Source organism: Lemur catta, chromosome 1, assembly GCF_020740605.2.
Source record: "Lemur catta isolate mLemCat1 chromosome 1, mLemCat1.pri, whole genome shotgun sequence".
Taxonomy (NCBI): Eukaryota; Metazoa; Chordata; class Mammalia; order Primates; family Lemuridae; genus Lemur; species Lemur catta.
The window spans coordinates 145362995-145387151 of record NC_059128.1 but is presented as its reverse complement, the minus strand read 5'-3'; the positions used below and the strand labels follow the sequence as shown (position 1 = coordinate 145387151).

Genomic DNA, 24157 nt, shown 5'->3' with positions numbered 1-24157 from the left:
AGAAAAATTAGCTGGGCGTGGTGGCACATGCCTGCAGTCCCAGCTACTGGGGAAGCTGAGGCAGGAGAATCACTTAAGCCCAGGAGTCTGAGGTTTCAGTGAACTATAATAATGCCACCACACTCCAGCCTGGATGACAGAGTGAGATCACGTCTCAAAAATAAATAAATAAATAAAAATAAAAGTTAACATAAGATAAGAAATCAGAAGTATTCAGAAACCTAAATTATTTAAATACTTGTGGTCTTTAAGCTGATATGACTCCAACTGTTAAAGTTAACATAAAAATTCAGGAACTGGAAATTCAGGTTCAGAAGTTACCTGTGAAGTCAGATAGGTCATAGGATCAGATTTCTTCCACCCAAGTACTAACCAGGCCCAAGATCAACCAGATCGGGTACATTCAGGGTGGTATGGACATAGATAGGACCAGATTTCTAAAAGTGATTTTGATTACTATGCTTTCAAATTTGAAGCACATTAAGGCTGATTAAAGGATGTAATATCCAATTGACTATTCCTAGAAATTTACTCTTCCTAGAGTAGTAAAAATCATAATACAAAAAGTAAAGACATATTTGGATAGAATTAAATCCATTTCTCACTAAATGGCTGGGGCAAATGGAAAAATAAAATGACAGTGAAAATCATGGGTTTTTATCACTCCTAGAACAAATGTTTCAGGTTGTGTTTCAACTCATAAACCTTCTAAATTTATCGAATATTCACTTTATCACCCAATGAATAACTAGGAATCATATAATGATCACTAAGAAAGAACTTCTAGAAAAAGATGAGAACTAAACATGGACTATGGTTTGAACACTTTTACATTAGGGACTTTTCCTTTATCATCAGAATTTTATATTATGCTCTTTTGTAATTTGAGAAAACAAAAGTAAATGAGATACAATAAAAAGACAAATAATTCAATTTTAAAATGAGCAAAGGAAGTCAGGTGTGCTGGCTCATGCGAGTAATCCCAATACTTTGGGAAGCCAAGGGGGGAGGATCACTTGAGGCCAGGAGTTTGAGAACAGCCTGAGAAAGAAAGCAAGACCCCCTCTCTGGAAAAAAAATAGAAAAATTAGCCAGGCGTGGTGGCGCACACCTGTAGTCCCAGCTACTGGGAAGGCTGAGATATGAGGATGGCTTGAGCCCAGGAGTTCAAGGTTGCAGTGAGCTATGATGAGGCCACTGCACTCCAGCCTGGGAGACAGAGCAAAATCTTATCTCAAAAAAGAAAAAGAAAAAAAAAAATAAGCAAAAGATTTGAACAGACATTTTCCTAAGAAGATATACAAATTGGCCAGTAAGCATATAAAAAGATGCTCAATATCATTAGTCATTAGAGGATTGCAATCAAACCCACATCCAGATATCACTTCACACATACTAAGATAGCTATAATAAAAAAATTTTTCTAACTGAAAATAACTAGTGTTGGCAAGGATATAGAGAAATCAGAATCCTCATACATTGCTGGTAGAAATGTAAAATGTGCAATTGCTTTGGAAAGCAGTTTGGCAGTTCTTCAAAAAAGTTAAACATAGAGATACCATATAACCCAGCACCTATCTCTAGCAGCATTATTCACAACAGCCAAAAAATAGAAATAATCCAAATATCCATCAACTGATAAATGAATAAACAAAATATTCCATACAATGGAATATTAGTCAGCCATAGAAAGAAATGAAGCACCTAGGGATTTGTTCTGTAAAATTTGGATTCAGTCAAAAGGCCACACTCAAGGATTCAGAAGGCTACATGTGGCCTTGAGGCCACAGGTTCCCTACCCCTGGGACAGAACATGGATGAACCTTGAAAATGAAAGAAGCGAGACACAAAAGGACACATGTTACGTGATTCTATTTACATGAAGTGTCCAGAACAGGCAAACACATAAAGAACGAAAGGAAATTACCGGTTGCCAGGGGCTGGATGGATGGGGGGATAGGGAGTGACTGCTAAGGGGTATGGAGTTTCTTTTTAGGCTTAAGAAATGTTCTCCAATTAGATATAGGTGATGGCTGTACATCTTGTGAATATACTAAAAACCACTGAATATTTTTTAAATGGTGAATTTGGAGGTATGGGAATTATATCTCAAATTCATTTTTTTAAATAGATGAGACTAAGTGCATAAAAAATGCCTAAGCTAAACAAATACTAAAATATATAAAATTCTAGTACATAAAATTTAATATATAAGGGCTGGGCGCGGTGGCTCACACCTATAATCCTAGCACTGTGGGAGGCCGAGGCGGGTGGATTGTTTGATCTCAGGAGTTAGAGACCAACCTAAGCAAGAGCGAGATGCCATCTCTACTAAAAATAGAAAGAAATTAGCTGGACAACTAAAAATATATAGAAAAAATTAGCCGGGCATGGTGGCACATGCCTGTAGTCCCAGCTACTTGGGAGGCTGAGGCAGAAGGATTGCTTGAGCCCAGGAGTTTGAGGTTGCTGTGAGCTAGGCTGACGCCACGGCACTCTAGTCTGGGCAACAGAGTGTCTCAAAAAAAAAAAATAATAATAATATATAAAATGAGAGAGAAAATTTTACAATCTCGTAAATTTGGAAAGTACTGAGTTAAACTTGTTTTTAGGCTGGGTTCAGTAGCTCATACCTGTAATCCTACACCTATAATCCCAGGACTTTGGGAAGCTAAGGTGGGAGGATCACTTGGAGCCAGGAGTTTGAGACCAACCTGGGCAAAACAGCAAGATCCCATATCAACAAAAACTAAAAACATTAGCCAGATGTGGTGGTACACTGAAGTCCTAGCTACTTGGGAGGCTGAGGCAAGAAGATCACTTGAGCCCAGGAATTGAAAGTTGCAGTGACATACAATCATGCCACTGCACTCCAGCCTGGGCAACAGAGCAAGATCACATCTCTGAAAAAAAAAATTTTTTTTAATTAATTCATTAATTCATTTGGGACCACTATCTGGGAAGGGGGAAAAAGACATATTTGTTTTTAAAAAGTTTGAATCCATCATCCTAAGATTCAAAGGCAAGAGAGTTAAGAAGAAGATATATATATATACACACACACACTCCCTCTCTGATACTTTAAATTGTTAAGGTCATTAGGTAAATGTATTTAACGCACTGTATCTAATGAACCACAAGTAAATGAGTCTATTTCTTCAGGATGTATACATTCTAAGTATACAGTAGTACTCCCTGGACAAAGGGATGATTCGTGTCCTGGATGAGATGGCACAAGATTTCATCAAGCTACTCAGGACAATGCACAACTTACAACTTATGAATTGTTTATTTCTGGAGTTTTGCATTTAATGTTTTCAAATCATGGTTGACCGCGAGTAACTGAAACCTTGGAAAGCATAACCACAGATAAGGGGGAACTACTGTACAATGAACCACACAGGCTTTTAAAAACAAAAGGGGTATACCACTCAATACCGTGTCACAGTAAAAATTTGTAGCATATTTTTAAATAAACAAGAAGGTATTTCCAAGAAATATAGTGTAAATAGTCTTCATTATCAATGGAAAAGGTTTTTCTGCAAACCTCCTCAGTTCAGCACTTTTCTTTTTTCATTATTCCTGTCTGATACTTTTAGTATTTACACCCTCCTGTGCCAATGTTTTCATGACAGAACATTTTAAGGCCTAAAGATGACATTCCCCCCACACTCTCCCAAGCCACTGGCATACATCTCAGCCTCAGTACCCTTCCTTCTTACTTTCTCTGTGGTCCCACTGAAGAGCTGGCCCTCCTGCTGTTTAAGGTCAAACCCTCCCAAACTCACACACAGACTCTCACACATGCCCCTTCCATGTTATGATGCAGACTCCATCCTCCCCTGAAACCTTGTCCAAACTATCTGATCTTCTCTTCCCAGTCTCCACTGTCTCCTTCTACTGGTTTTTTCTCCTCATGGTAAGTAGCTTCAAAGTCTCTCTCATCTTTAAAAAGCAAACAAACAAAAATTCCCACCCTGGTTCAATTCTACCTTATCTTCTCTTTACAGCTAAGTTTTCTCACACCTCCCTCTTTACTTCTCACTCTCTCCAAATGACTGCAATCTGGCTTCTGCCCCAATCACCTTACTGCAATTGCTCATACAAAGGTCACTAACGACCACTAACTACCAAACCCAATAGAATTTTTCTATTCCTATCTCATCTGTCCTTTCTGGACTTCCAACATCACTAACCACTTATTCCTTCTTAAAACTCCCATTTTTGGGCTTTCCACAATACTGGTGTCTCTTGGCTTTCCTCTTTACTCTCTGACCTATCTTCCTTAGAAAACTTCATAAGCACATTTTTCTCTGCCAGTGCCTTAAATTTTAATATAACCAACCCTTCCAGGCTTGATCTCTTGATCTTTTCATTCTATGTTCTCTCCTTGATCATACTGACAGCCTGAAAATCTGTATGTCCAAGCCAGACTTCCACAATCCTGATCCAATTGGCTAATAAAAATTTAGGCTGGGCCACTAGAACCTCAGACTCAATGTACCCCTAATCTAACTTATAATCTTTCCCTTAAATTTCCTCTTCCTCTTCTTCTTTATATTCTCCATCAACAGCCTCACTACCCAAAATATGGAAGAAGAACCATCATAAGGCTCCTCCCTCTTTCTTATACTTCCTCCACATTCAGTCACTAAGTCTCAACTACCCAGCTCCCACAAGATTCTATCTCTTTACTATTTCTTCTATCCAAACATTCCTCTGCATTCCCACTGTCACTGCCTTAATTCAGACTCTTATCATCTCTCATCAAGACTACTACACCAACTTCCTAACCACTCTGCCTTCTACCAGTCACTCTCCACAGGATGGCTGAAGCAATTACACTATAATTCAAATCTGGAAAAGGATTTACCCTTCAACAGCTCCCCTCAGCTTTCAAAATCAAATTTAAACTCCTCAGCACACTAATCCTTTCAAGACCGGTCCCTACTTCCTCTCTAACATCACCTCCTCCCATTCTCCAGCTCCTCTCCAGCCATACTGAACTGCTAGTTTGGTAGTTTCCGACATGGTTCTAGCTGTTTCACACCCCAGTGTCTACAGAGCACTTAGAAATCAATATTAAAAAAAAAAAAAACATAAAACGAGACTGTTTATAGAGATATATACCAGAACTTTTAAAAGGAGGACAAGAAGGATACTTTCTGATTTTATTTACACTGGTTCCCCATAAGGAGGCAGGGGAGGGACAGGCCTGGGGAGTGAAACAAAGGGCTTAAGCTTGGTTTATATCTTCTTTCTCCCTACCTTCCTTCCTATCTTTTTTTAAAAAGATCTGAAACAATTGTGACAAAATGTTGACATTTGTTAATGTTGGGTCTAAGACTCATGGATACTTAATAAAACCTTTCTGCATTTAATATTTTTTCAAAAACAGTAGTACATGAAAACACACACTCAAATACCTTCAAAAGAAGAGACTCTTCTAGCTTTACAACTTTTGTTCTACAGTGATCATGTCACAGTTTTAAAGGAGGCAAACTTAAAAATTCATAATCTGACAGAAATGCATTGAATTGAGCCAACAAAGTCTGAAATTGCCAGCCTGCATGTGTATCTATAATATAAAATCTATGCAGCTAGCATGAGAAAAGAGCTAAGCTATAATCTGAGCATTTGCAGGCTATGTTTTAATTTCAAGAAATCTGAAATATAAAAGTATAGAAAGTGAAACATTCGAAGAAAATGACTAACTCAGGTAGCTAAGACTCAGAGTTTACTGTGTTTAATTTTGTTTATTCTTCCATGACACTCATGCCAACAGAACACTGGAAAGACAAATTAAGAGACATAATATTTATTGCGTTGCCATGGTTTCCAAATTAACAAATAAAAATTATTACTCTATTTCCTAGCAACTTCACTTTAGTACAAAATCTTAGGTACCATTTTTCTTAATTATATCTTACAATGTAATTATGTTTAGCCACTTTTTTGAAAGTTTTTGGTAGTTGAGGACAAATATTTAAAATTTTCTGAGTATAAATACCAACATGGACTAGATAAAATCTAGGTATTTTAACCCATCTTTTTCTGATGTCAAACAACTGTATCTTCCATTTATTCAGAGATCTTTTGACAACAAAAATATTCTTTTATAATGAAAGAAACTATCTAAGGTTAAGGATTTTATTCCTGAGGTCTGAATACAACCTAATAAATAGTATAGGAAAAGTAAAACTTTGGATCTGCAATGACATATCTGACCAACAGGGGAAATGTGAATCATAATTCTAGTAAAAATACTTTTGAGGGGTCAGGGGGTACTGCTAGTAATGTTTTCACATTTAGGTTAATGGTATTATGCTACCTGAATTTTTTTCTCCAAATCCCTGTAAGTCACAGGAATGGCAAAGATTATGACAGTGGAAGATATAACAAGTATTTTTCAGTCACACTAAGACAAAACTAGTTTTAGGGCTTATTAATCTTCCCTTAATACCAGTTAGAGGAACAAACCAAGAGACAGTAAGATACTGAGAGTAATGCTGGCCATCACTGTGACAGTGACCAGGGCCAGGCTGTACATAAAGATAGAGGGTAAGTATAAGGCGAATGCTACCCTAATCACATTCCCCACCTTCTTCTTTTCCCTTGGTTCCTCTGGGTAAATGGGGAAAACAGGGAGAAAGGTCTACACTCAAAGGGAACTGGCTGAATTCATGAACTAATGCCAAGCGAAGGAATCCTAAGTAACTAAAACCACAACTTAAATTTGTTCTTTCAAAGGATTTGTCTAATAACAACAATCAGTACAAAGGGGGAGAATTTCAATTTTTTTCACTGGGTAGAAATGGAAAAAAGAACAATCACTTTTCATAATTGAAAAAATAACTCAAATTTCACAATCTTTCATGAATTTTTGTGTATCAGCACTGAAAACACTTAGAAGTGCTTTAATTAGGAGTAATTCTGTTTCCCGTAGAGTTATTTTTTTCAGACAAATCCAATTTGCACAGAACAATCTGAACCAAATACATAAGATAATAAAAAAGAGTGTCAGAATTAGGAAAATCTCAAGACATGACCTTGAAATCCTAGAGCACTTTAAGGCTCAGTCAGAGGAGTGATCATCTTAATCTCTACACTTTCTCCCTAGATGATCTCAACCACATTCATGATTTCAACTACTGTCTACGTGCTCACAAGTCTCAAATGTTTATCTACAGCCCAGACCTCTCCTTTGAGTTCTCGATCTACATTCCCAAAATGCCTCTTCAAAGTCTCCACTTAGATGTCTCACAGGCACCCTAAATACAACACTTGCTAATATAAACTCACGGTCTGCCCTCCCTACTTGAATGTTCCCTACCATCCCCATCCACATGCACAAACTAAAACTTCCCCTCCCTGCCACCATACTACAGCCACTCATTGACCTTCTACTACTTACCTCTTCATTGCAACCACCTCTCACCATCTTCACTGTCATCGCTCTTACCCTGACCACCATCATCTCTGCAAGTCACATGACATATCTCCTTGCATCCACAAATAACTCCCGCTGATATAATCTCCAACCTACAGTAAAATCAGCCTTTTAAAGCACTAATCTGATTGTGTCATACCCTTAGCCTTTTAAAGCACTAATCTGATCATGCCATACCCCTACACAAAACTCTCCAATGTTTTTCCATTGCTTTTAGGACACAGATCAAAATCCTAAATAAGGTCTATAAGAGTCAGGGTTCTCAATCTCAGCTCTACTGACATTTGGGCCAGATCATTTTTTATTGTGGGGGCCGTACTGTACAGTGTAGGATGTCTGGCAGCATCCCTGGTCTACCCACAAATGCCAGTAGCACATCCTCCACCCCACCCCCTATCCTCCTGCATTGTGACGGGCAAAAATGTCTCCATACATTGCCAAATGTCCCCTTGGGGACAAAATCACTCCCTTGGTTGATTACTTTTGACCTACATGACCTGGCTCCTGACTAACTCTCGGCTATTCCCATCTTTGCTGTATAACTTTCTGTTACAGTAATGTTACAGGAAGTACCACCCACAGTTAAGAGCGCAGGAGCCTAACTGCAAATCTCAGCTCTACCCCTTCCTAGGTAGGGGATCATGGGCAAGTTACTTCACTTCTCCGTGCCTTGGATTCTTACTTAGAACATAGTGAGAGCTCACTAAATGTCAGCTGTTGTTGTTGTTATTCCTTGAATTCTCCATACTCCTTCAACCTCAAGAGCTTGTCCCATGTGCTTCCATCTGACTGGAAAGCTCTTCTCCACGTCTGACAACCCCCTTTCCCTTAAGTAATTCCACTCATACTTTTGAATTCAGGTGAAAGGGCGCTTCCCCAAGGAAGTCTTCCCAAAGCCCTCAAACATTTCAAGTCCCCACATCACACATTCTTTAATAAAGCCATTTACCGTTCCCTCAAAACACTTAACACAGCTATAAATAAATATTAAACATTACTATATTTCCTAAATTCTGAGATTGCCAGTGATTGTGACATAGAAACAATTACAATTTTCATGGCAAAAAGAAATTACCACATTAAATATATCTGAAAATTGAGGAACTAGTTCACTGTGTAATTATTTGTTTAGTGTCTATTTTCCCCTTAAGAATCTAAGCTCCATAAAGGCAATGACCATGTTAACCCTGTCCACTTCATAGCCTCCATATGCAACGCAGCATCTGCAGAGAGTAGGTACTCGTTATTTACCGAATGAATGGAATTAAAACATGTATGTTTTTTTAAAAAGGAACTATATTCTTAAATGAAAGGTGGTACTAATGCCCATAATTACTGCTGATTATGGCAATTCTTTGCATTTTTTAAAGCTGTTATCCTTACCAAAAGGTTTTTATCCTTAATTTATCGTGGTCTAAAAATGAATGAATTACTCAAAGTAGTGAAATTACTGTGAGAAGACCATTAGCTCTTTCAAGTTTTTCTTTTTATTTTTGTTTTTCTCAGAGTAGTCTCCATAGCAATTCAAGTTATTATCATTATAATTCCAAAAAGCAATAACACTGGAAAGTATCTTTTAAACTAAGCACAATTCTTTCCCTTTGTATCCTTCTCCTCAGGCTGTTAGTCCATAATCAAAAGCCACAAACTGGTTCTTACTCCTAGACACCTAGAACAGCTATTACCTCCTTAGGCAATAAAATGAAATCTAACCAAGTATGCATCAACAGATGAATGTATAAACAAAAAGTGATATATATACACACATATATAGGAATATTATTATACCATAAAAAGAGAATGAAGTTATTTAAAAGGGAAAAAAGGAAAAGGAATGAAGTTCTGATACATGCTACAACATGGATGAATCTTGAAAACGTGAAACAGCCACACACAAAAGGACAAATATTGCATAATTCCATTTACATGAAATATCTAGAATAGGCAAATTCAGGGACATAAAGTAGGTTAGAGGTTACCAGGGGCTGAGAGAGCAGATAATGGGGAATTACTGCTTAAAGGTTACAGAGTTTCTGTCTGGGGTAATGAGAGGTTTTGCAAATTGACAGTGGTCATGGCTGCACAGCATTGTGAATGTAATTAATGCCACTGAATTGTACATTTAAAAAGAAATCCAAATGTTCTAGCAGCCACAAATGTAAACAGACATGGAGCTTCCTTTCTTCCTTATTATTACAAACAGGTTTGTACATCAAATATGTTTACATGTAAATTCTGCTCAACATAAAACTTTCTGGGTATTTTCTTTACTAGACTCCAATTCTTATAAAAGATAATCAGTTTCTATGTCTGACATTCATTCTTTGGATTTGAGAGAACTATGCATATGAATATCAATTTTCTTTGGGTCCTGGACCTTGAAAGAAATCACAGAATTTTAGAGCCAGAAGGAATCTCAGATAATCAGTTCCAAAAATAAGCAACATTCTGATGACTTCCATTTAAAGAAATGTGATAAAACATGTTTTCTTCTAATTTCAGCTCCAAAACAAAGAAAGTAGCAATAATCTAGGCTTCAGTGATGCCTTAAAAGGACTATTGTAAACCCTTCAAGAGGCTTCAATTTTTTTCTCAAAGGAAATATTCACCATAGCACTCACCAAACTGACTGTTTCAAGACAGCATAACTGGCTTTCATTCTACCCTCATGTTTCTCCTTTTGAAAACCTAGCTGCCTAAGGCCTCCAATTTGATACACCAGATATGTGACTTTCACTAAAAGTCAACTCTCCAGTTGCATTTCCCACAAACCTGTGAAACAATCAAAGCCAAATACACATGAAAGGTAAGCATTCTGATTGGTCTTCTGACACCTTATGGGACTTGCTGGTGACCCCTTCTGACAACTGCTCCTTTGAGCTCTTCCAAGAGCTATAAACAGCCAAAGCTCCCAGAGCAAAACAACAACAGGCCTATTACAGACATGACAGGACTTCTAACTCCACCCACATCCCTGCCTTCACGAAACAGTCTTCAAACATTTCAACATCTTTTAAAAACGCACTCAGGTTTTGCAAGATGAAAAGCATTCTGGAGACGGATGGTGGTGACTATTGCACAACAATGTAAATGTACTTAATGCCACAGAACAGTACACTTAATGGTTAACGTGGTAAATTTTATATTATATGCAATTTACTATAATTTTTTAAATGTACTCAGTTTCATACCTTAGCATGTAAATTATTCAGTTTGTGGGATTTATTTATGCCCTTCGTTTTTTTTCCTCCTTACTCACTTTGGTTGCCTACTTTCTGGCCAACTGAGAAGCATGGAAACCAGAACACATATTAAGTAAGAAGAAAAAGAGCCTATTTTTCTTTATTTATGGCATTCCCTTTCCACATCAAAAAAAACAAAACAATTTAAAATGAGGAAAGATAAACTCTTAAATTTTAACTTAAAAAATATCAAGCTATCTGTCATTTTTATTATTGTAGGAGTTTGTTAGTTTTTGTTTGTTTCTAACTTAAGGCAATGTTTTCTTGTGAACGGGATGATCCCACTGGAGAAAATAAGGATTAAGGACTACATGTGAATGCCAATCATCCAGTGCATGAACGCCTATGAAAACTTTAAAGGAAAGAGAAAGAATCACAAGGAACATATCAAACAACTATTAAAGCTGCGAAACATATTTCCTCTCAAGTTTTAAAACCACTAAATCACACATCATGTATCCATGCAAATAAAGTTTTGAATATTAAGAAAACCGGCTCTCTCATGTTTCAGGTTAAATTTGAGCCTTGACTGTTACTACAGTTGGCATATGCATATTCAGAGCTCTGAAGACAAATAAAAACCAGAAATATTGGCTTTTTATATCGTTTTGTAGTAATAACTTTTCTTATAAGTTCTAATATAATAACTGAATTAAACTCAGGTATTTCATAGCAAAATAATAACATACAGAGAGGAAAAGTCTGTGCAAGTATTAAAAAACTGACCACTCAGGATACGATCATCTGTGTATTTTGGTTCATGGTTTCCAAATCTGACTGGCCATCAGAATCCCATAGGAAGGAGTGTAAAAGTGAGAGAGAGAGAGAGAGAGTGTGTGTGTGTTTATTTAAATACAGATTTCTAAGCTCAACCCCCCAGGGATTCAGATTTGGCAAGTATGGAGTATGACTTCGCAATCTGTATATTGATAAAGCTCCCTGGGAGATTCCAATGACTGGTCCTGTCTTAGAACATCTACCTTAATAAATTTCTTTTACAAAAAGAGTCTATTTCTACATTTTAATAAGCAACAAAATAGCCTGCTTCAAAGCCTAATACCGTGTTTAGGTTCACATGCTTTATCCCCTTTAATCATCATAACAGCCCTGTGAGACAGGAAGACAGTATTATTCCCATTTTACAGATGAGGAAACCTAGAGAAGTCTAGAAAAGTTACTTAACAAAGTTATTCAACTAACAACTAGTAAAACCAGAATTCAAAGCTATGCTTTTAAGTCTCCAAAGCCCACCGTTCCTGGAAGCAGTATGGTAGAGCAGAACGAACAATAGCTGAATTTGAGCCCTGATTCTGATAACTTTTAGAGAGTTTTCACTTTTAGACAGTTATCACTCAGCTTCATCTGTTTCCTCAGCTGTACATAAGGCTAATAACAATATCTATCCTACCAAGCTCAAGATTTTTATGAGAATCAAGATGTGAAATTGTTTTCAAAGTCATGAAAAGTTACTGAAAAACAAGCTACTAATGGGGTAGGTAAAGAAGATTGATTGAGAAATAACATAGCATAGTAAGCGGGTAAATGGAGACAAACTTCATGTGCTTGAGTCCAAGCTCTACTATTTCCTAGCTAGGTAACCTTGTGGAAGTTACTTAACTTTTCTGTGCAATGATTTTCTCATGTGTTAAATGGAGATGATAATAAAATCAGTCTCAGAATTTTATGAAGATTAAATGAATTAATGCATGTATGATGCTTAGAATAGTGTTTGCCACATAGTAAGCACTCAACAAGTGTTAGATGTTAGAATCCTACCCAATTTTTTAAAGGAAGCATCACATAAAGAAAAAAACAAGCCAGGCGCAGTTAAGCAGCACAGCCCTGTAGTCTCAGCTACTCGAGAGGCTGAGGTAGGACTGCTTGATGCTTGAGCCCAGGAGCTCTGGGCTGCAGTGCACTGTGTCCATCAAGTGTCAACACTAAGTTTGGCATAAATACGGTGACCTTCCAGGAGTGGGGGACCACATGGTTGCCTAAGGAGGGGTGAAATGGCCCAGGTTGGAAATGGAACAGGTCAAAACTCCCATGCTGATCAGTAGTGGGATCGTGACTGTGAATAGCAACCCAACCTGGACACCACAGCAAGACCCCACATCTTTAAAGAAAAAAAAGTTCAAATGCTTAATGACAGTACTAAAGGAGCCTAGAAGAGGCCAGTGAGGTGGCTCATGCCTATAATCCTAGCACTTTGGGAGGCCAAGGCGGGAGGATTACTTAAGGTCAGGAATTCGAGACCCAGTCTCTACAAAAAATAGAAGGATTAGCCAGGCGTGGTGGCACACACCTGTAGTCCTAGCTGTTCGGGAGGCTGAGGCAGGAGGATGGCTTGAGCCCAGGAGTTTGAGGTTGCAGTGAGCTATGATCACATCACTGCACTTTAGCCTGGGTGACATGGCAAGACCCTGTCTAGAAAAAAAAAAAGGAACCCAGAAGATACTGACATTTTCTTCCCTTAGAAAAATCTCTGTAAATCTCTCCAATTTTGGAAATAAACATTTGGAGTCATTTTAATTTTCAACTAAAGCTACGTGCCTTCCAAAATGCTTCATTTATGCAAACATTTAAGATCACTGAAAGGTAATATCTACTTTTTCATGTTTACGTATCTTTTATCTTTTTATCTAAAAACATCTCATTGATTTCTAAAGTAATTTTGTTAAGGTAATTTAACAACTTTGTTATAAGTTTTTAGATAATAACTTTTCTTTGCTTTAAATACCCTCTTTTAGGATTTTACTTCTAATGCAAAAGCTGATCGAATAGCTTTGAAAAGGAAAAACATAACAATGAGCTGGATCAAAAGAAGACTGTGTAATATGTCAAAAGGAAACAGTGCTAGTCCTAAATGAGCTACTTACTAAGAATAACAAAGAGGAAGTGATAAGGGAATCATTCTCACCAAAAGAATATAATTAATATAATATAATTTAATGATGCTCTAGGCAATTCTTACACCAAATTAGTTTATGGTCAGTCTGCAGCTCCAGATAGAGTCAGAAACAAAGTTAGCACTCCACTAAGAAATCCCAGGTGGGAATTATCTTAAATTTCCAATATACAACAGGAAATGTTGCCAGTGATTCAATAGGTGACACCCCTTCCCTTTTTTTTTCCTGAGTTGTCAACAAACTGAAAAAAAAAATGCCCCAGAACCTCTATTACTAGCTTAAAAAAGTAAACATAAAAATTCCACTGCAATGTTTCAAAAAACAGCTAAGCCACTGAATCTGAATGAACACCAAATAAGGACTGTTTCTGTCAACATTTATACAGCACCTCCTGGAACACATTAACATATTAATGCCCAATGAGCATTTCTATAATATAGTTATTCTATCTTCAACATTCTAATTACCCTAAGTTTAAATTCTGAAGATTAATTATAAATTATAAATTACAATACACTAGGACAAGTCCCTGGAACTAAAAAAACCAACAAAAATACAATGAAAAATTAATTTGAGATGAGTTGGATACTGTGAAAATTGATTATAGGAATTGAAATTATCTTATCATATCCAATTAAGTTATAGTCAAGACAGGGGAGGAAAAGAAAAGCGACTGGAGCAAAAGCACCTGCCCAGGGATTATCTCCCAAGCCAGTGCCAAAATGACCTGCTACAACCTTAAGACCAGGTTTACCTAGTAGTTGCAGAAATGAACTGCAGTAACTCTAAGACTAGTTTTACCTACTGCTGTCACTCACTAATCAGAGCACGACACCCCCTGAAAAGTTCATTAAGTGCCAATGACTTTTTTTCCAAAACAATATATAACATTTCTCTTTCTAATAAAACCCCCAACCTTTTCTTTGTTCTTTGGACATATCAAAGACCACCCCAGTCTGTGTGTATGCTCTGTATTACAATTTTGTTGTCCCAAATGTTTTGGTTAGAGATTCATCTCTACAGTCTATTTCATTTGATAATATTCAAGTATTTTTTAGTCTAATATAGTATTTTAGAGGCCAGCCATAACATCTTGCTCATAGTAAACATTCTGAAACTAGCTCAATGAATGAATATCTGTATCTCTGCCATATCAGCATTTTTACAAGGCTCTTATCTGTGCAAGTCAGCACTGAGAGGGGGTTCACCAGACATACCTCTCTGGCGATGTTACTCAAAGCTTCATCTTCTGCAGAAAATCGGTCTTTCACAGGTGTTCTTTTCCTTCCAGAACCAGGAGTGCCCATCTTGTGTTCTTAATAGTCTTTTACCTCTGAAAGTGATTTCACTGTTTACAGCCCTGAAATAAACAGAAAGAGAATAATTTAGGCTATTTCCTCATGTGTGCTTTTAATGTTCATATATGTGTGTGTGTGTATGCGTGTGTGTACATAAATAAATTTTTTTCCTTTTAGAGACAGGGTCTCGCTCCATCATCCAGGCTAGAGTGCAGTGGAGCAATCATAGCTCACTGCAGCCTTGACCTCCTGGGCTCAAGCAACCCTTCTGCCTCAAGGTCCAGAGTAGCTAAGACTAAAAGCATACACTGCCACACCAGCTATTTTTTATTTTTTTGTAGAGATAGGGTCTCACTATGTCGCCCAGGCCTGTTTGCCCAGGCCTGCCTCAAGCAATTCTCCCACCTCAGCCTCCCAAAGTGCTGGGATTACAGGCATGAGCCACCACACCCATCCTTATAAATTCATTTTTAAAAGAGAAATTAGTCACCAAATGCTTTTCCCAGTACCAAATTATTCCAGTATATGTTAGAACAGTTAAATTTATACTAATTACTAAACCTCCTAACTCTTTTCACTATTACCCACAGCAACTTAGGACAGTGTATTATAATATTAGCCTCAGAAAACTGCAGTCAGCAATTTCTATGTAACAGTTTAAAATTGCTACAGCTATTTCTAAAATCTATTTCCATCCCAGAGTGAAAGACATTTCAGAGAAGTCATTCAGCCTAAAGTTTTGGAAGAACCTGTTCAAGAGGTTTTAATATTGAGCCTTAAAGTTATAAAAGTAACTTTGCTTTTTAGTGAAACTTGAGAAACAATTCCAATTAAACCATAACCACAAAAAAAAATGAAGATTTCTTATTCTGCAATTAACAATAACCAACACTGTCCACGTAACTAACAGTTGAGTGCCTGCTACTGCCAGGTACTACAGGAGGTGCTGAAGATACACTGATGAACAAAACTGATACAGCAGAATAAGAATGTATCTACAGGGGAGTCACTCTGGACCTACTCTGGTACAGGGGGCTGCCTAATAAATAAAAAATAAATATATTTTTAAATAAGAATGTATCTATGAATCTATTATTAAGTAGAACTATTTTTAGAGAAGAGAGAAGGCCAGGCAGGCTGGCTTATGCCTGTAATCCTATCACTTTGGGAGGCCGAGGCAGGAGGATCACTTGAGCCCTGGAGTTTGAAGTTGCAGTGAGTTACAATATGATGATGCCACTGCACTCTAGCCCAGGCAACAAAGCAAGATCCTGTCTCAATTTTTAAAAAAAGGAGAGAGAGAGAAAAAGAGACAGAGAGAGAAGAAAAACTCATCTGCCAGAATTAAATAATATCAAAGATTAAGACCATCTAACCTTTCTAAAACATGGAATTTGAGATTTAAAATTCCCATGAGTGAATGCATCTGAAATTGCACGACCTCCCTATCTTCTACACACATTGCTAAGAATTATAGTTCATTTAGCTAAATATCCAGTAACTTAAAAAAAAAATTTCCTAGTTTAACAAAATAAACTGGCAAAATTCCTTTGTAGTATGAGTCACAAAGGAATTCTCAAGTAACTCTGCCCTAACAGAATTGGCTATATTAAAAGTATAAGTGACTTTAATGTACTGGAATTTACTTGATTTAGGCAAAATAAAGCAGAACCACTTCCACCAAAAAAAATTTTCTCCAGTGAAAATTAAGCCACTCTCATCTTATCTAACACTATTTCTCATTCCCCAGAGCTAGACTGTTACATCTGTCAACCAGAATAAAGACTGATGATGGTTTATTACTTCACCATAGAAAATATATCTGGATATGATCTTTAAGAAAAGAACTTACTTAAATGGAAACAAACAAAAATGTACATCTGAAAGCAGCAGCTGATAAATCCCAACCACAAATCAGGACAATTTCTGAAAAGTACACAGCAGTTTTCTCAGAAGTCTCTAATCATCTTCAACTTCAGCATAATTTAAAATATCATTGACTTAATTAATAGTAATGGTATATACAACTATTAGTCACCTACTAAGGGAAAAAAGCAACATGCAATTCAAAGTTACTTTTCAGACTAGAGTGACAATTTAGCTGATACATTGTGGTATCATCCAATATTTATCCTTCAGCCAGTTTTCCAAGGACACACTGAAAGACATTTCACAGAAAAATGTGAAATGTAGGCATTTTCTAATTCCAGATATATAAAAATAATTACAGAAGAAAAAATAGATTTGGCAGGAAATGTATCAGTAGTTTAACAGCGTTTTTGTTAGGAGGATAGGATTCGGGATGCATTTTTTTCTTCTTCTAGTCTCTAAAATTTCAATAGCATTGAGGAAGAAGAGATACTTTTAAAAATAAAACATAAAAACATTCTGATCCAAAGCTCAAAGAATAAACTGGTCCCTAAGTGGATCACACCATATTAGGCACAATATGCTACACAACTGAGACACACTATCTGAAACCACTGTCCAGGGCACACGTTTGAATGTACTTCTTTCTCATCTTTCTCCTCTTTCCCCATAATCCATTTTCCTTCTTTCTCAACTAACACTGTCTACACCTTAGAGCACCAGGGTACTCCTGGCTGACAAATCTACGTAAAAAATTATTCTTTCTTAAAACTACCTCAAAACTATTTTAATAAGCTCCCGACTAGGCAAACCTGAGAAAAAGATGACAGGAAAGAGACAGAGGCACAGGATAAGCAGGAAATGGGAACAACTTCCTGTTTATCTTCCTTGACCTTCCTGTCCTATGTATCATACAGAGAGCACCTAGGTGTTCACATGACTGGCCAGGTCCTGTCACCTTTTCTGCTGCACATGAGGCAGATCAGCCATTACCCATTTCAAAGAACAATCTAGCACTTTTGAAAGAATTATATTATTTGTACTCTGTAGGCAGGCATCCTTAATAATATTACAAAAATTAAAGATTTTAAGTTCCTGTGTGATTTATCTTCCAGGAACTCCACACCATTCTGTACCAGTGATGGAAGAAACCTTAAAAGAAATAAGATTCCTACCATAGCCAATGGAAAACTACGTCTCAACAAAATGACAAAAATAAGGATATTGACTCAAAGGCAACATTAAATAGATTATATCCTTTCTGAGCCTAAAGGATTTTCAGTACGTTTCTATCCCAATGAGGTTTCCTCAAAAACACTTTTCTTCAGGAGCCATGTTAATGTCTTCTAACTTTTCCTTAATGGTATCAAACAACTTAAAGAGCTAAACCTTTACATCAATTGATAAGAACAAATGCCTGCATTTTTGTCAAGTCCTTTACCCAGAAAGTGTCAAGCTGATTTTCTCCAGATGGTTTTGTCATTAAATATTTGTCTACTTAAGGGACAGAAGGTACCTTCACGATGTTGTAGAATATAAGCCTTCCAAAATAGATACATCACTAAAGCTTTCTCTTCTCCAATGAACTTCTCATATAATACAAGTCTGAAACAACAGGCATTTTGCCACATTAAAAGTGGTACTTCAATCATGACACTGCTTACTTTTGTAAGAACAGAATGTACGTGTAGTATCAGCATGTCACATTCTAAATATAGGACACTTAGAGAGTTCTGTGCCCAACTGGATCCTGACAGATACAGTTCCTTTATATCTAAGTATTACATCATGGAGAACTCTCAATATTGTTATATTGTCGTGGTATGTCTTTGCATCATATCTGCCATTACAGTTAATGCTAGTGTGCACAATTAAACATTTGGTAATTATTCATAAACAAATCCAGTATCTGGAATAGCACCTCAACTAGTGACTTAAAGTGACTGCAGTTGTTGCCACTGGACAAAATTTAAAGTGGGAGCCCCTGAGTTCAACTGATTGCACCACCACCTGCGGCATTGTCCTTACCATTTCCTAAGCCTCCTTTCATCGTCTATCTATTCCACCTATCTGACATGGTTAATGTGAGGCTCAAATGAGGTAAGATAAATACAAGCACTTAATATAAAGCACTCCATAAATATTTAAAGTGTCTGGAATTAACAACTGCTTTTATATATTTAGCTTATAAAATTGACCAAAGTGCAATCTTGGCCTTTCTTTACAATTTCACATTATTAACTAAACAAAAACATCCTCAAGTTTTTTCCTCCAGCATACATTGTGTGGCATCATTAGTCATGCTAAGAATTTTTGCTAAAGCATGGAGCAATCTGGAAAAAAATAAAAATGCCTTTAACTATAATCATTCTACTGTGTAGCATATTTATATAATAAAAACAAAAACAAAAAAGGAGAAATTTTTTGTTGTTTTAGAAATGGGATCTTACCCAGGCTGGGGTGCAGTGGCTCAATCATAACTGAGCTCAAGTGATCCTCCCACCTTAGCCTCCCAAGTGGCTTGGATTACAGGTGGGAGCCACAATGCCCAGCTCTTTAAAAAAGGAGAAATTGTTAAGGTACTTTGTGGTATTCAAAGTCTATTTTTGAGGCCAGGTAGATGCAGTGGCACAGTGGCTCACACCTATAATCCTAGCATTCTGGGAGGCCAAGGCAGGAGGATTGTTTGAGCTTGGGAGTTCGAGACCAGCCTGAGCAAGAGCGAGAACCTGTCTACTAAAAATAGAAAGAAATGATCTGGACAGCTAAAAATATATATATATATAAAAATTAGCCGGGCATGGTGGCACATGCCTGTAGTCCCAGCTACTCGGGAGGCTGAGGCAGTAGGATTGCTTGAGCCCAGGAGTTTGAGGTTGCTGTGAGGTAGGCTGACGCCATGGCACTCTAGCCAGGGCAAGAGAGTGAGACTCTGTCTCAAAAAAAAAAAAAGGAAATAAAGATTATGGATAATCTGTCACAGGATTAGTTAAAAAAAAAAAAAAAAAAGAAGAAGAAGAAAAGAAATAAAGATTAGGGGCAAGGAAGAGAATGGCCTAAATTCCTGTACCAAGAAGAGGAAAAAAGGAGAAGGAGAAAGGGAGAGGGATTACACATTTCAAACACAAATACAATCCAACATCAGACCTGCATACTTAGTGAGGTTTTTTTTTTTTACTATTTCCAATTGACTAGACGAGTAGCCATATTAAGAGGTAGTGGAAATCATCTTGCTGAACTGCACAAGTGTGTGATTCTTTCTTAAGTATATGGAATTATTACTAAATATTTCTTCCACCAAAAGAAAGGAAATCAAAACAAATATGTTAAGGCACGTAACTAAACTCTGCCACTAATAATAAAAGAGAAGGGACCAGAATTAAGTCCCAAAGGAAAAAAATTTAAATTAGCCTTAGATGTTAGGCTGTCCTTCTGACCAAGGATGAACTCTACTGACAATACTCAGCCTTGCACTGTGGCTCACCCCTGTAATCCTAGCACTTTGGGAGGCCAAGGCTGGAGGATAGCGTGGGGCCAGGAGTTCAAGACCAGCCTGATCAACATAGAGAGATCCCATCTCTACAAAAAATAAGAAAATTAGCCTTGCATGGTGGCACACGCCTGTAGTCCAGCTATTTGGGAGGCTAAGGCACTTGAGCCCAGAAGCCCACTTGAGCCCAGGAGTTTGACGTTGCAATGAGCTATAGTGATGCCACTGCACTCCAGCCTGGGCAACAGAGCAAGACCCTGTCTCCAAAAAATAAATAAATAAACACCCATATTAACTATATTTGAATGTGAACAAAAATAAAACTAAGAACATAATGCAACAAAAGTAAAAAATTACATGAATAAACATGATCATTTCTACTTCTTTTTAAGCTACAGTAAAAACAAAACACAAAACTGAAAATGGCCTAAATTCACAATAGCTTTATTATCTCAAGGCCAATCAGCATGATGTAATAAATGGCAGCACTAGAAAACTCATAAAAAGCAAGCAAAGAGACAAGTTTGATATGCCCACAGAAGGTACAAAAGATAACAAAATGGCATGTAAACTGTGTTACAAATATGTAAAACTTTGCACTATGAATAGTGAATGACTACAGCAATATGTAAAAAAAATTTACCTTTTTCTTAAGTTTTAAATACTATTGATAATCACCTTATAAAACTGATAAGGTTAAAAAATGTTAAGTTAAAAGCTACAATTATGGAGCTATTTCACAGTATGGAAATATAAACTTATAAGAATAACCAACTTTAGAGGAGGAGGGGAGGGCCAAAAACCAACCTATCAGGTATAATGAACACTATTTGCATGATGAACACACTAAAAGCCACAACTTAAGCATTATAAAAGGTATCCACATAACAAAAACATTTGTACCCCCTTAATATTTTAAAATTAAAAAAGAAACCAACTTTGAAACTATATCAAGCTGATAAGGGGAAAAGTTCCATTTAGTTTGTCAAAGCAACTGCAAAGTAGAATTATAAAACTGTTGGTCAACTCTGGGAAAACCATAATTTTCTAATATCATTTTACATTAACCATCACTACCATAAATTTAATGGAACTGTAAGTACATGAGAAATACATTGCTAATTTTAAATAGAATGAGCACTATCAGTTTAACCTTAAAAATGTTACAAAATAAAAAATCTAATTCAAAAATCAACAGGTCAAAATTAGAACAAAAAAGCAACAACTAATGTCTTCTACAGTCCTAGAAAAAAGAAAAATTAACTTTCAAGCCTGCAAGTTTTCATTATCAGAGCAAAATCCTTTGAAATTTTCAGTTTTCCCTGAAGACCTCTGTGATTCCTTCTACCCATGTAGCTCACTCATTAGCAAGGTGGGGGGAACAGTAGTGATATGAGGTATTTTCATTTCAGAAAGGAAGATACCAACACCTTTCCACTCTTGAGTCATGTTGATCAGGTTTGTGTAACTAAAATCTGTCTTAGAAAGAGCAAAGTAATGCCCTGAAAAGGTAGGCAAGATATTAATCAGGTACATAAAAGGAAGAAGTCAGCAAGATAAGTACAATGTTCACGAGGGAATGATTACAAAAGAAAGCAGAGTTGCAGCATAGCTGTGAGTAGCTAATCCAAGTACCATCCCCAATCTAAAGACACATGCAATCAGTTCCACCTTACATACATTACTTCTGCTGATAAAAGACCTAATACCAGCACTCGGTGGCTTCTTTTTACAAAAATAAAGAGAAATTTACTTCCCCGCTCCCATACCTGCTCATCTACCGCCCATCAATCACATCCACGCACATACACACAAGTTTTCTAATTATGAAAATGCATAAGAACTCAGGCTACAAACTCTGTACCTTATCTATGTTTTTATGTCAGGTACCAGGTGCACAGAAAGATGTTAAGTAATGTTGAATGAATGAGAACTAATAACTTTGGCTGGGCATGGTGGTTCACACCTATAATCCCGGTAATTTGGGAGGCCAAGGCGGGAGAATCACTTGAGGCCAGGAGTCCAAGACCAGTCTGAGCAAGAACAAGAACCCATCTCTACCAAAAACAGAAAAACCAGCCAGGCATGGTGGTGCATACTTGTAGTCCCAGCTACTTGGGAGGCTGAGGCAGAAGGATCGAGAGCCCAGGAGTTTGAGGTTGCAGTGAGATATGATGTCACTGTACTCTAGGCCAGGCAATAGTGCAAGACTCTATCTCAAAAATTAAAAAATTTTTTAAAAATATACCTCCTCAGCCGGGCACAGTGGCTCACGCCTATAATCCTAGCACTCCGGGAGGCCGAGGCGGGTGGATTGTTTGAGCTCAGGAGCTCGAGACCAGCCTGAGCAAGAGCGAGACCCTGTCACTACTGAAAAAATAGAAAGAAATTATATGGACATCTAAAAATATATATAGAAAAAAATTAGCTGGGCATGGTGGCACATGGCTGTAGTCCCAGCTACTCAGGAGGCTGAGGCAGGAGGATAGCTTGAGCCCAGGAGTTTGAGGTTGCTGCGAGCTAGGCTGATGCCACGGCACTCTAGCCCAGGCAACAAAGTGAGATTTTGTCTCAAAAAAAAAAAAAATATATATATATATATATATATATATATATATATACCTCCTCACTAAATTTGTTTTCTTTTACCTTTCTGTGTAGAAAGGCTAAAGCCCCAAAAAGTCTAATTTTAAGATTAAATAAAACAGCTCATCTTAATTAACTTAATTAACTTCTTAGATTAATTTTCTAAATTCAGTATTCAAATCTTAATTTAAACTCATACATCAACATAATTTCAAACAAACACCACTGATGTTTCCCTCAAAATACATAGCCATTATTATAATAAAAAGATTTGAGTTCCAGTTAAGCATAGAACATTAACCACAGTTATCTCATTTTTTTCCATAAACGCCATTAAAATGTAAGTGGGGTGAGCAGCAGTGGTAATAAACCCACAAAAACAATGGAGACAACTGGAGACTAGCAATTTCAATAAATATTTGAAAGGCAGAAAGTGAAGAAAAGAAAACTGACATAGCAAAGCAGTGAAAGTTACAACCTAAGTACCTCTAGAGAGTGAATCCAACAAGAAACAAGTCATCTTGCCTCTAAAAAACTGTGCAGTATCTCTAAGTGACAGAAGTGAGGCCCAGGCAAAAAGCAGGATTGCTTAAAAGTCTTTAAAAGTAGCTGGAGCTCCAGGTCCCCTCTCCATAACCAGGCTACTGCAGCAACTCCAACTTCATCCTCTGTTCCCCAGGATATCGTTAAGTTCCTATAGATCAAAGTGGCTTTGGGGAAGGGAAGAGTGAACATTGGGGATAGCAACAGAGTAGGGAGTCAGGGGTTAGGTGAAAATCTGCATATTGAAATGGGGGCTTGCCCTAGCCCTCTTTAAACCTGAGGTCCCCAATCCCCAGGCTACAGAAAGGTAAAGATCTCTGGCCTGTTAGGATCTGGGGCCACCTGAGCTCTGCCTCTCGCCTCATTTCTCTCAACGCCACCCCTCCACTCCTATCCATAGAAAAACCGTCTTCCATGAAACTTAGGAACTGGGCTGCACAGCAGGAGGTGAGGGGCAGGTGGCAAGGGACCCAGCCAGGAAGTGAAGCTTCATCTGTATTATCGCTGGAATCACTGCCTGAGCTCCTCCTCCTCCTCACAACCCTCCCCACCCCCCCAAAACTGTCCATGGAAAAAATGTCTTCCACGAAATCAGTCCCTGGTGCCAAAAAGGTTGAGGACTGCTGCTTTAAACCATCTACTCTGCTCCCATAATACATACCCCTGTCCCAGGGAAGCTCAAAATTGACCAGCCCCACCTATTCTCAAACCAAGAAATGTGTGAAAAGCCACTAATTCAAAAATACAACTTAGTGGCCTGGAGCAGTGCC

At 37.4% G+C, this 24157-nt stretch overlaps 1 protein-coding gene across 25 annotated transcripts in view; it reads right to left on the bottom strand.

Moving 5' to 3' along the window:
- LRRFIP2 (LRR binding FLII interacting protein 2) overlaps nucleotides 1–24157 on the bottom strand; it is a 109391-nt gene that overhangs the window by 71764 nt on the left and 13470 nt on the right. For all 25 annotated transcript variants that reach the window (XM_045536950.1, XM_045536956.1, XM_045536965.1 and 22 more), the window contains exon 3: nucleotides 14819–14961. In XM_045536950.1, coding sequence (XP_045392906.1) covers nucleotides 14819–14908 — 90 coding nt within the window. In that variant the 5' untranslated portion in view covers nucleotides 14909–14961. The remainder of the gene's footprint in view (nucleotides 1–14818; nucleotides 14962–24157) is intronic.